The sequence below is a fragment of the Daphnia pulicaria genome, chromosome 10, assembly GCF_021234035.1.
Source record: "Daphnia pulicaria isolate SC F1-1A chromosome 10, SC_F0-13Bv2, whole genome shotgun sequence".
Classification (NCBI taxonomy): Eukaryota; Metazoa; Arthropoda; class Branchiopoda; order Diplostraca; family Daphniidae; genus Daphnia; species Daphnia pulicaria.
In genome coordinates, this window is record NC_060922.1 from 273,807 (window position 1) to 286,367 (window position 12,561).

At 43.2% G+C, this 12,561-nt stretch overlaps 2 protein-coding genes across 3 annotated transcripts; one reads left to right on the forward strand and one right to left on the reverse strand.

Annotated features, from left to right (window-relative positions):
* Nucleotides 1–2,945: 2,945 nt before the first annotated feature.
* LOC124314532 (cytochrome c oxidase assembly protein COX18, mitochondrial-like) lies at nucleotides 2,946–4,393 on the reverse strand. Its single transcript, XM_046779730.1, has 6 exons — nucleotides 4,057–4,393; nucleotides 3,851–3,992; nucleotides 3,638–3,785; nucleotides 3,344–3,578; nucleotides 3,099–3,280; nucleotides 2,946–3,017 (listed from the first exon to the last, which is right to left on the reverse strand). Exons 1-5 carry the CDS (start codon nucleotides 4,264–4,266, stop codon nucleotides 3,104–3,106), a joined length of 912 nt encoding a protein of 303 aa, XP_046635686.1. The 5' UTR covers nucleotides 4,267–4,393; the 3' UTR covers nucleotides 2,946–3,017; nucleotides 3,099–3,103.
* A 79-nt stretch (nucleotides 4,394–4,472) lies between these two features.
* Nucleotides 4,473–12,542, forward strand: LOC124313915 (AF4/FMR2 family member lilli-like). Of its 2 annotated transcripts, XM_046778758.1 has the most exons (7): nucleotides 4,477–4,623; nucleotides 5,456–6,003; nucleotides 7,840–8,108; nucleotides 8,345–9,406; nucleotides 9,540–9,671; nucleotides 9,762–10,664; nucleotides 11,391–12,542. In XM_046778758.1, exons 3-7 carry the CDS (start codon nucleotides 7,860–7,862, stop codon nucleotides 11,763–11,765), a joined length of 2,721 nt encoding a protein of 906 aa, XP_046634714.1. In that variant the 5' UTR covers nucleotides 4,477–4,623; nucleotides 5,456–6,003; nucleotides 7,840–7,859; the 3' UTR covers nucleotides 11,766–12,542. The 2 variants fall into 2 exon arrangements, with proteins under 2 accessions (XP_046634713.1, XP_046634714.1); XM_046778757.1 differs by lacking the exon at nucleotides 5,456–6,003 and having other exon boundaries at nucleotides 4,473–4,623.
* Nucleotides 12,543–12,561: the final 19 nt, after the last annotated feature.

Genomic DNA, 12,561 nt, shown 5'->3' on the forward strand with positions numbered 1-12,561 from the left:
CTGAGCAAGTCGGTCAGCGACAGGGGAACGTGTTCCATTGGTGCTGGACTTAAAGGCACTCTGTTGTGGATGGCGCCACGCGGAAATGCGCGGTAATAGGCTACGGAGCGCGTCAGAGCGTCAGACATTTTTCGCGCAGCGAGCCGCCTTAAACAGCGGACGGTCGACGATAAACGCAACGACGATAAGCGAACTAACTATTGATAAGCTCCGAAATAATGGACGGGCACGCGCTATACTCGTCCAGTCGCTGCAATGGTTTTATTTTCCGGAACAATTTAGTTCAATTGACGAAGTGCTTGCGCGTTTCGAAAAAAATGCGATGCAATGAATTGTGCTATATTTAGCGCATCGTGCGCAAATTAATCTCACATACTCATCCTTTTCGTACTGCCTACGGCTGACTACAACCCTCTTTCGCCCTTAGGGTCTTAGGGCGAAATACGAAAAGGGTGATTTTGGTGATTTTGGTGAGCGTCGTCTACAAATTGATCAGAAATTAAGCACCGCCCATCAAAAATGGCTGAGACCACGTTTTGAAATGGGAGGCGCTTATTCGAACTTAGAACTAGAAAAACACACACTTCGATTGATTAAAAAAAAAATAAAAAATACCATGAGAATCAGCGTGAAAAACTGATTCTCATGAAGTATGTTAAAAACAAATCGAAAGTTCATGCAAAGACCCTATTCCACTTTCCATTATAGCTTCCCTTGTTTTGGGTTACCTTTACTTTTTTTACTTTTTGGTCTTAAAAATTAGACAAAAAATATGCGGTGCGACCAGAACAAAAATAATTTCATTTACTTAATTAGTTTTCCTGTAATTAATGAAAAACTGTTAAAATAATTGCATAACGACTAGTGACATCTGGCGGTTGCGACTACCACTTTTTACTTTAGGTCAAAATAAATCACCACCAGATGTCCATAGCATCGCCGTGATGACGCAATCTTTGATTTGATAAAAGTGCAACTCTGTCATGCAAATTTCCCGCCGGAGGCTATGCGTGAAAACCCTCTATCCTGCAAATATAACGCCGGAAACTATTTTGCTCTTGCAAAAAGGTTGGTCAACCGTATTAGTTGTCGTTGAAGTGGCTATGATTTAAGATTCGTGTGGCGAAGATGACTGGTTCAAGTCCGCCTCCCATCAACATCGTTTATCGTGAACATCGGCATGGATGGGTTAGGGTATTTGTAGTCTAGGTTCGGAACTGACGAAATATCGTGATGAACAACAACAGATTTTCAATAAAAAACACGACACTGTCGCACAACAATCAATTTGATTTGATAATGGATGGAATTTAAATGCGAAAAATAGATTATTGGTTATAGCGCTGGCAAGATAATGAAGAGGGCCATGGTTCAAGTCTCATAATAGAAATACTTCTTTTAGAATAAAAATATTGTTTTGACCCATGCCCTTTGTTAACCATGACTCAGAAAAATCAAAATTTCGCGATAGAATTTTTTTTCACAAAATATCATAGAAAAGACATTGAATTTATAGAAAAATTCTGAAAAATTAGGATGGCATTTAGCAAAAAGTCCGACTTAACAATAGGCTCTGAATTTTTCATTTAAGACAGTTTTCAACTGGCTTACGACTATCCCTTCGCGGCGAGCTGATAAGCTTGCTTTTCTATCTTCATTAAATTGGGGTAAAACCACTTTAAATCGGGTGCAATGAGATGTGCGGATGCGTTGACTTGCTGCACGAATGCATAAAGGGGGATGCTGTTGGAGGGTAAAAATCAAACGATAATCGACGATAATTCAAAATGGAAGGACATACCTTGAACCTTGTGTGCTTAATAGTTTTGACACTGCTGCTTACCCCAACCATGCAGCGCCCAATTATTAATACCCATGAAGCGGATCCACCATCCCGTTTTCATGAAACTACCGTTAGTGAAGATTTAACAACTTCAATAACTAGTGGTCATCAGGAGTCTAAACACTCCCAACTTCCCAGACTGATTAATTCGAAAACTATTGATGATAATTATCCTGAATTTATCGATGAAACTCCAACCAACCCGACATTCTTACCTGAAATTCCCCAAAGTTTTACCTGATTTCCAGGATAGTTCCGACACAAATATGGAAACTCTTCTGGAAAACAATTTAAGTCGACAAGTCGACGAAAAAGTCCATCAAAAGCAGGTTATTCGCAATCGCAGAAGTGATGTATTACAGGGAATGATCCCGGAAAATCTTGAAGATGTTCTGTCCGAAGAAAAAGAAGAGTTGAAATTGTCAGAAGATGAGTATGAAAAACTTTTAAATGAAGGATTCGATGTAGAAGCGATTATTACAAAAGAGTTTAAATCAGAGTCGGACAAATGGCAAAAGAAACTCACAGGCACGGAGAATGGCTGGGCCGCTCAACTAAAACAGCAACAGATTGATGGAAATAAGACAGTGGACGATGCAAAACTCAAAATTCAAACAAATTATGATATTTATTCGAATTTGAAAAAGGAATATGCCGAGAAAATAAAAATTGCAACACATTTAAAAGAAACAGTAAATAAAATTGAAAATGAAATAAATCAGGAGAAAGAAATAGAAGGAAAAGAGCGTTCAAGTGCTGAAAATACTGAAGAGAAGCTTAAGGCATTAATGAATTCCTGGGATCCAGCAAAAGTTCAAAGATTCAAAAATCAACTTGATCAGGAAGGGAAGGGCTTGTTAGATAAGCTTCATTTCTAATAAATAATAATTCTAATAACTACAAACACCTGAAACACGCACAATAACGCCCTTGCCTCAAAAAGAAAAGATGGCATGCCAGTCCACCTACAACAAAGTTGAATAAATATAATAACATAGCATTCAATTTTATACTCTGATAAGCAAATACATAACAGTCAGAATTGATCACTTACAAGTTACGATCACATATCTTTATTTTTACATGGCGTCGACCCAGTAAATTCACTGCTTAAAAATGTAAATGATGTCTCTGATAAGTTGATGTGGCAGTGAATTCCTGGTGCCATATTTAACTGCATATTCACACAAATAATTCAAAGCAACTTTAGTCATGTCGAATAATATGTTAAAGCAAAAATATAACATAACATTACCGAGGTTATTGAAACAGTCCACATGAGCTTTTTTTTATTTGGTTGACGATGTGCCGATAAGGCTGAGGCCTCTCGTGGGGTGTCACGGGTATCCGGGAAAATCTCCTGAAGCTTGGCGAGAGTAGGACTAAATTCTGGGCCAGTCCATAAACCGATGATACCGTCCAGTAGAGCGCAACGTCCTGTGTTATAGAATATAAGACTTGATAAAACTGTCTATAGGGTAGGTATAATTCATACTATACGGCGGGCGCATATGCAGCAACGGGAACCATAACAAGGCAAAAAACTCTTAAAACATTCATCATGGCATTGGAGAGGCGGGATGAGGGTCCCACTTTGCTCATCACTTGGATTTGAATGATGGCCAAATTAGTAAGGGCCATGAAGACTGGCAAGATCAATGAATGGTCCACTTCGGTCAGATTGGGGATCCAAAACCAAATCCACCAGTGCTCAGAGACAAGTGGAGAATCTGAGCATTTAAAATTGGGTTAGAAAAAAAAAACTTTTTAAAATGACTAAATGTATAAACATACCAATGGTCTGGACAGGAAGCATCATGGCCATGTTTCTGAGTGCTACTGACATGCAAACCCAGAGAGGAATCTGGCAGCGGAGGAGGACTGAGGCTTTGAATTGATGGCAATTGTCCCTCTGAACGAGCAGATTCCACTGTTTCTTGGTCTGCAAAAGGAAGAGATCGATAGGATGAAAATGATAATCTCAGTTAAAATGTGACAATGCAGTACATAAACATGGAAAGCTACTGTAGTTTAGCTTTTTTGCATCCCATTCATACATGATTACTGATCGGTCAGTCTCTTTCTTGAGTTCCTTGAGAATGGCATCCATTTCGGGTTTGAGGTTTCCCAGCCTGGCGTAGATGATGGGCTGGAAGTAGATTAATAACGAGACCTTGAAAATATTTGGAGGTTATGTGGAACTAATAAATTACATGATAGGCAGCCAAAGGCAATGTGATTGTCAACCTTAGAGATACGGTTGTGACTATTGTGGCCCACCAAGGCAGGTGCGTGTAGTCATGAACAGTTTCAAGGAAATGTTGGGTAATCATGACCCAGCTGGATCCTGAAAGGTCTGAATACATTTGGCTCAAAAACGTGGAATTTCCTGTAGCACAGTAGCAGTGCTGGCAGCCCGACATGTTTGTAAAATTAATCAAGATCTCGGCAAATAATGAGTGGTAATATAACTAATTTCTTTAATGAGGCCGCTGGGAACAACAAGACCGGTTTGATTCGAAACATTGTGTTTTGACTTATTCGGCAAGAAGCTTTAAGGAGAGTTGCCGAACCCAAATTACTAAAAGAGGCAGAAACTGAAGGAAGCAGACGACAGTCGTGTGGCAATGGCCGCCGTGTGAAGATCATTTCGTCAGACAACTCGTCCAAAATAGGCCCCAACTTTTATTTCTCGTCACTTTACAAAAGACGTCTACGTGTTTCCTTGGACTAAAGTTCCTTCATTGACGACAGCATCGAGAAAACATGGTGAATTAAAGGTGAGTTTTTCAAATCGAATTTTATCATTGTGTCTGGGTTAATAACGGTGTGAGGGGTGGGTGATATTTTGAAGCAGCCAGGGCCATCCCAAGTATCAAGTAAGAAAAAGAAGTATACTTGCATAAGTACAACAGAGCGTGAGTTCGTGACTAGTTGGTAAGCTTCACTGGTTTCTCGTTGCTGTGGGATAATAAGACGAAAAAAACAGGAAAAAAAAGAGAAAAAATGAACGCACGGTCCAACTTCTGCAGTACTACAGGACGTCTAACGGTTTATTTCTTTTCTCATTAAAAATTCGTTCTACTGATGAAAGTCTCGTGTATATCTTTCGCCTGGTGGTTTTTCTTGTCTAACCAAGACAACATTTTTTGTCTCCAGTTCGATCAAATTGAGTTTATTAGATCGAACCCCAAATCGAAAGTTTGTCAGATTAAATTTTTGGTCACGAAACGAGGAAGTCTGACTAACATTTTGATGTGACCCTCTGCAGGTTCTCTGTTTTTTAAAAACTTTCCACTTCAACTTTGTTTTTGGCCTGACCGTAACTGTACATTATATCTTTTCTCTGCTTTTGGATTGCAGCGTGATGATGATGATGATGATGATGGGCAAAGTGGTGGTCGTTGGCAAAAGAGTTTTACGGAGGGAGCGTGACTGGCCAACGGCTTCATTTGTCCTTGATCCACACAACTCCACCGAAAATAAAAAATTTTCAATTGCTGATTAGCATTACGGAGAATGGGGGGTGTTGTGGGGGGGCCTTGAATGCCGAAAAGGTCGAGTGTAATCGATGTTGTAAGTCATTTTGACCCAGTTTATCTTTTTTTCCAGCCGTTTCCTGTAAATCCAATTGTCGGTGGGTCCGAATTTAATGGAATTTTAGACACGGTAACGGGAATTTCACAACCGAGGACTTTGCCGTCATCTCTAAAAACTCTTTTTCTATTTTTTCTTTCGTCTTTTCCATTTACCCATTGCGTGTGTGTGCGAGAGTAGAGGGTTTCTGTTGTTGTTTGTGTGTGCTTGATCAATATTTCGCGTGATCGATTTTTTTCCGTCGTGGGGGCTGGCCTCGAAACGTGTTTGAATTATCGACCGCTAGATGGCGTTGTCCTTGAGAAGACCAGCTGTTGTGTGTGTCAGCCTGCTGCTGGTTGAGTCGACTCATTCGGGGGTAGCTGGCAGTTGCTCTTAGACTAGTCGAGTGAAAACAAGTGAAAACGAGCCGCCCACTGCAGAAAATCCTGACTCATCTTAATTGTGTTTCAATTAAAAAGTGAACTAGTCGCACAGTGAGAGGAGAGAAATGGCCAGTGTGGATGGATAGAATCGAATTGATGTCACATCCCCTCGCGATTGTTCACAAACGACATTTCGAGGTGAGTTATCAACATTTGTTTAATTAAATTTTCAGTTTGAATGGGAATTGGGGGGAGGCATATTGCACCGGTTGACTGAGTCTCGACCAAATTCCAACGCAATAAGGTAAAAAAAAAAATAACGAAAGAGAGAAAAAAGAATTCACAATTGACTGAGCATGTGAACCATCGGACTGTTGCACACAACAACCGAGAAAAGAAAGAAAAACAGCTGACCGCAAATACCTTTTTTCGGTCTCAGCATTGAAATTTTCTGTTTTTTTTTCCAAGTCAAGAAGCTCAACGAGCCATTACAAATGCGTTTCTTTTTATGATTAAAACGAAATTCTTTTTTCTATTTTAACGACGAATTTAGTTGGGAGAAAAAATTACAGTTGGTTCGATTGTTTTATTCTTTTGATGCGGGCGACAATGAAGAAAGAAGAAGAAGAAGACCCTGATGATTTCGTTGTTTATTCGCGTGTGCCGTGTGACACATTGCAGAAACGAGAGAAAGTGACGGTGGGAGGAGGAGAGTGCGTGTCAAATGTTCAAGTCTCATCAGCGTGTCCTCGTTTTATTTTCTGCAGACGACGGGAAAATACCAAAAAGTGAAATCGGATAACATTTTGATTCATTTTCGTCCAGAAATGATTTTTTTTCGAAGGTTCTGAAATTAATAATTATTTATTTGAAATTGAAATCGCCATTGAAACGGTCCTTGAGCCGTTTCTGATTTGTAGCCGCAGAAAAGCCCAAAAATTTCCATCTTTTGCGGTCTTGATCAAAGACATTTGTTGCCATGGAGAAATTGTTTTTCCAACTTTTGATGAGATCCGTTCCGCCGTGAGAAAAAACAATCTGCATGTGTCTGTCTCTCTCCTGCAGATGTTGGGAAAAGAAGTAGAAGAAGGGTCACACAATGTTTAATGAACACAGCAGAGAGTCCAGCAGGTGATGGCAGAGAGAGGCAGATGGTCGCCCGATTTCTTTTTTTCCTTCTTCCAGTATCGCACATTCTACCGCAGTACCAAAACATTTAAATTTTTATCGCCTTCCAGAACCAAGTTGCAATCAAAAGTTGAACAAACTCACGGTCAAATATTCGGATAAGAGCAAAAGGAATTTTCATCGTTACGTGGGTGTGTGTGTGCGTGGTCTCTGTGGTTTTTTTTCAAAGGTCCAGGAACTTGTGCTTTTATTTTTCACGAAATTTATTTTTTATTTTTTTAAAAAAAGGTTCGGTCAACTCATCGTTGGACAATTTTTACCTTCCCGTATGTGTGTGAGCGCTCGTTTCATTTGTTTGAGCCCCGGAGCATTTCCGGGCTGATGGGATGTAATTGGTTTTACCTGCCTGGCAGTGGTGGTGATGGGGGGAGGGAGGGTTGGTTAGTTTGTTGTTGTTCCGTCCGGCTGCTCTGAAAAGGTAGAAACTTTCCCGTCAAGTTCACATTCACACACACAGACACAAAAGAGAGAGAAGAACGACCAACATGTTTGAAAAATATCCGAGGAAAGTTGTTGTCCGGACGTGGCAACCGACGGTCGTCATGCAGAGATGGACATCCCATTCACAGGCAAATTGTCCAGCCAGATCAGAAAGCGGCAAGCCTCCCATCCCCCCTACTTACTTACTTACTACAAAGTTTTCTCTCATTAAAAAACCCAAAAAGAGAAAATTCAAATTTAATTTGATTCATTTTAAGTTTTTCAGTTCAACTTTAATTGCGTTTCCGGCTGAACTTGAAAAAAAAAAGATAACCCAACTGTTTAACCACATGTTCTTGTTGCCTCGAGCTATGCATTTGGTTTTTAGAGAAGTAATGTTTAATTGTAATTGAATTTATTGGACAGGATTATGGTGTTTGAGTCGTATGATGGCCGAATGCTACGACCAAGACTCATCAGAAGATCGCTACCGTCTCCTGCACCGCCGCCTGGCCACCGCCTATCGTCCGGCACCTCCTCCACCTGTCCCGCCTCATCCGCCAGATGATGACGAGTCGCATCAGCTTCCGGCACCACCTGTTGTCGCCGAGTCCGCAGCTGCGGCCGCCCAGCTCTTTGGAGGATCGTTCAAATTTATTGTCCAGGAACAAGCCAAGTCAATGGTGGCCATCCAGGTGAATATATTCAACAACAAACTCATTCGTTTTTCTTCTTTCCTTTTGGGTTGGCTGCTGGCCTCTATTTGTTTCCTTCACGCTCTGATGACCATTGAGAGAAATTGAGGCGTCGTCACGCTGGATAAAACAACCAGACTGACGCAACAACAACTCAAAGAGAAAACGGATCGATTATTGAGAGAATGTGTTTTTGTTTCTTTTGTTTGTTTCAAATCTTTGATTATTTCTTCCAGGAATTGCAACAGGAAGTTGGCAGTTTACTCTTGTTCCGGCAGGCCGTTTTAGCCGCTCTTCCGCATCTCCACCAACAACCCAACAATCTTTTAGCCAAAGGCAAGATCACCGCCGTCGCTACTGCCGTTGCCGCCACTAATCCCATCGCTGCTGCTACAACGACAATTACTGGAGGACAGAGCTGGACTCGCCGGAAGCAACAACACTTGCAGCAACAACAACAACAGCAATTGACTGGCGGGGGTGGCTATCGAAGCCTGCAGGATGGATCATCGGATCAGCCGACGGCGTCGGCCATTATTGCGTCATCGTCGAGCAACAATCCGGTGGCGGATTCCGGTTTCAGCACCGAGGCCAGCAACAGCAACACGAGTCCGCGCAGCAGCCGATTCGACACGACCTCGTCGTCTGAAATGACCATGTCCCACCACAGCGGCCAGCAACAGCAACAACAACAACAACCGCAACAACACCAGCCCATGGAGAAGGAGCTGCTCCAGCATTTGGAGCGTGTCCAGCAGCGATTGGCCAGGCTCAGGAAAGACGAGGACCGTCTGCAGACGCTGTTGAATCTGAAGCGGATGGCCAATGGCAATTTGGCCACCACCACGACGCCCTCGACGTCCAGTGGCCACGACGACGGCGACGAATTGTGGCACCTCCTCGAAGAAATTCAATTGCGGAGTCAGGCCATCCGCAGCAACGACGGGCTGGCCCTCAAGGACGCGGTGAACAAACCGGAAGAGGCCATCCAGCAGCAACAACAGCAACAACAACCCATGAGTCATAAAAAGCGAGTCAGTTTTCAACAACAACAACAACAGTTACTGGAAACAGAAGGCGGCGGTGTGATTGCCTCAGTTGATGGTCTTCCGTCGCCTGCGGGCAAATCGTCAACGGTCCCAGTTGTTGGTAGCAGCAGCACGGCGTCGTCTAGCGGCAGCAGCAGTTCGTCGTCCCGCTACCAGCCGCCCAGCCGAGACCAGGTAGCCACCATCCTGAGGCTCACCAATCCGGTTCAACTGCAACGCCACCTGCTCCGCGCTCTGCTGGACAATCAGGTAAAGAACATTTCGGCATTCCTTTTTTATAACTCACGATACGGGCCACGTCCTTGCTGGGCATCCGTCATGTGTGTTGATTCTTCTTTGTTTATTATTTGATTAAATTTTATTTCTTTTGATGATACGGAAGACATTGCGTGAGCAAGTGGAAAATGGAAGATGCGACGCCGAGTCACGCGACGCCCAATGGCGCAACAAGAGCCAAGTGGCCGTCGAGCAGATGACGGCCTTGCGCGATGAAAACGAAGATTTGCGGTTCCAGGTAAAATAAATTTTAAAAATGGAAGAAATTCCAGGGGGTGACATCTAGTGGCGGGAATTTCAAATTTTTATTTTATTTTTCCAAAAAAAGTTGGAAGAACAGAAAATCGAACTGGAAGGGACGAAGGCGAGATTGCGGATGCTCAACCGCGTCCCTTCGCCGTCCATCGCCCAGCAGCACCGAGTCAACGGAGCCAACGGAGGGCCAGGGGTGACGAGCGTCCGCGTTCGGGCCACCTCGACGCAGACGGAACGGCCGTCGACTCTTCTCCTTCATAACCATCCGGCCGCCATGTCGTCGCCCGTCCTCTTGCAGTCGGTCAAGCAAAGTCAATTGCACATGAGCCATTTCAGCCAGGGCACTCAGACGATGACGGCGGCCATGATGACCGGGCCGGAATTATCTCCGGAAGACAACAACAATAAAGTGGTTGGTGGCGTCGGTGGTGGCAGGGCGTTGCCCCGGGTGGTGGACGCCTCGCCGAAACCCCCGAAATTGCTGTCGAAATTGGTGGATTTGGCCCAGGGCAACGGGAAAGTGAACGGCTCGGGCAGCTCGTGGGGAGATCCGGACGAGGAGCGTCCCAGCGTCGAGGGCGGCCGCCGCAGTTATTCCAGCCGCATTCCGACGCCCATCAAACCCACCGTCATCCCCGTCACGACGACACTGCTGTCGGTCACTCCCACCGGTCCCTCGCCATCATCCAGCGCCGCCGTCAATGTCAACAACTACAACAACAACAACAACAGCAGCAAGGCATTGCCCTCCGCGTCCGTTGGCACTTTGGCAGCCGCAACGACTCCGTCCAAAAGGGAATTGCCGGACATTCCGGTGATGATGACCACCCCCAACAAGATGGCGACCGTCCTCCACTCCACCAAATCCTCGCCGGTGACTCCGCAACAACTCGGATCCAAACTACACCACCACCACCACCTGCAGCAACAACGAGGCAGCAAATCGGAACCGGCCAATGTGCCGGCCACAACGAAGGTACTACCAACAACAACATCTTCCACTCCCTCGACAGAGATGCAGCAGCAACAACTACCACAACAACAACAACAGCAGCAGCAGCAATCCAGTGTGATCCTACACCACCCCCACCACAGTTCCAATCATCCCCGACCTGTCAAATCTTCATTCTGGGGAGCCTGGTGGAAACTTTGATTCACAATTGAACCCACCCACTTCTCACTTTATTTGATTACCTCGAAAATGTCTTTTAATTTAATTTTATTTTCATTTTAAGAAAATTAGCGCTCGAATGCGGTGGGATGTGGATTTTTCTGATTATTTCAATTTTTGGACAAACCCAAAATTTTTGTTTATTTTTCCCAAAATTTTATTTCTTAAAAATACCCAAAAGACACAAAAATTTAAATTAAAAAAAAAATAAAAGGCCAATTGGATTGTGACGACTCGATGGTCGCCTCTTCTCCTACTCTTCCTACTCCTCCTACTCCCAGTCCCCCGGGCCATGTAAGTTTTTATATACCACAATTCCTGCAATTTTTTCTTTTTTTAATTTTTAAGTTCAATTTTTAATTTAATCGAAATGAACATCCCACGCACGAAAGCTTTTTTTACAAATATTGATCCGAAATTGGGGAGGGGGAAGAAATGAATTTATAGGTCGCACTTGCACTTGCCGATTAAATTAGTTTATTCATTTATCAGAACCCAATTGATTTGATTTTCGAAATATTTTGATTCAAGGTTCGTTTGCCGCTTGGATCGTCACACAAATTAAGGACCCGATTGGCTCTGACGGATTCGCTGTCGTCGTCTGAAGAGCAGCAGCCACACCTTCAACAGCAACTGCAGCCGGATAATAATAAAGTGGACGATTATTACGACAGCATCAACGCCAACAGCAAGAACCGTGGCAGTCCGCTGCTGTACCAACAGGTCCAGCAGCAGCAGCAGAGCCCAGTGGATAGCCTGGAACGATCCCTGCCCAGTGTGGCTTACCATTTCCATCGACGTGTCGTCGTCAATCAGCAACAACAACGGGACAATCGCAGCTACAACAGCCAGAGCTCGGCCGGCAGTAGCACGACGCCCAGCAATAGTCTCTCCTATCACCCTTGAGTTCCTCTTTTATTTGTTTGGCTTGTTTGCCTCAAAACAACTGAGCAATTTATTTATACGTTTAAATGTGTGTCTTTGTTTCCACGTGAGACATTTAAAAAAGAAACCAAAGTTCCACCACCACTACCACCCAATCCTCCCACCCATCGTGAACATTGACATCAACTAACAGCAACAAAAGATGTTTGGAATACCTTGCCAGATGTGAGTTGATGTGATATCTATTAACAACAATTTAAAAAACAAAAAATGGAATCATGCGAGAAAGGAAAAAAACATTGAAAATTGAATTTTTTACTTTACTGTCCTATATTTAAATGCCCCTGAATGTAATCTCTCTATCCCTTGGCATCGTGTGTGATGATTATATATATTCATAGCCTACGGTATACCACTTGTGATATTATTATATGTGTAGCTCGGACTGGGTTTTTTCTGTCTTTACAATTTTACCACCATTTTATCGTCTTGATTTTGTTTTGTTCTCCTATGTACGTGCAAATATGACATTGCTTCTCAAAGCCTTGCCCTTTACATTTTCCTTTGGTGTGACTCGTCACTTGTAATATTATTGATTATGATTGCTGACACAGGCTAATACTGTTGGCTACTACTTTTTTTTGTTTTCTATTTAGTGTTCTCTCGTATCATGAAAACTCAATCCATGTGTGTACAGGTTTCTTCTCCATCATTATGTAAAAACGCCCGCGCGGATCTCCTCAAGTCACTTTGAAAATAAAAAATGAAGAAAAAGAATACACTACGAATTGGACGTGATTTCGATCGAAAAACCAAA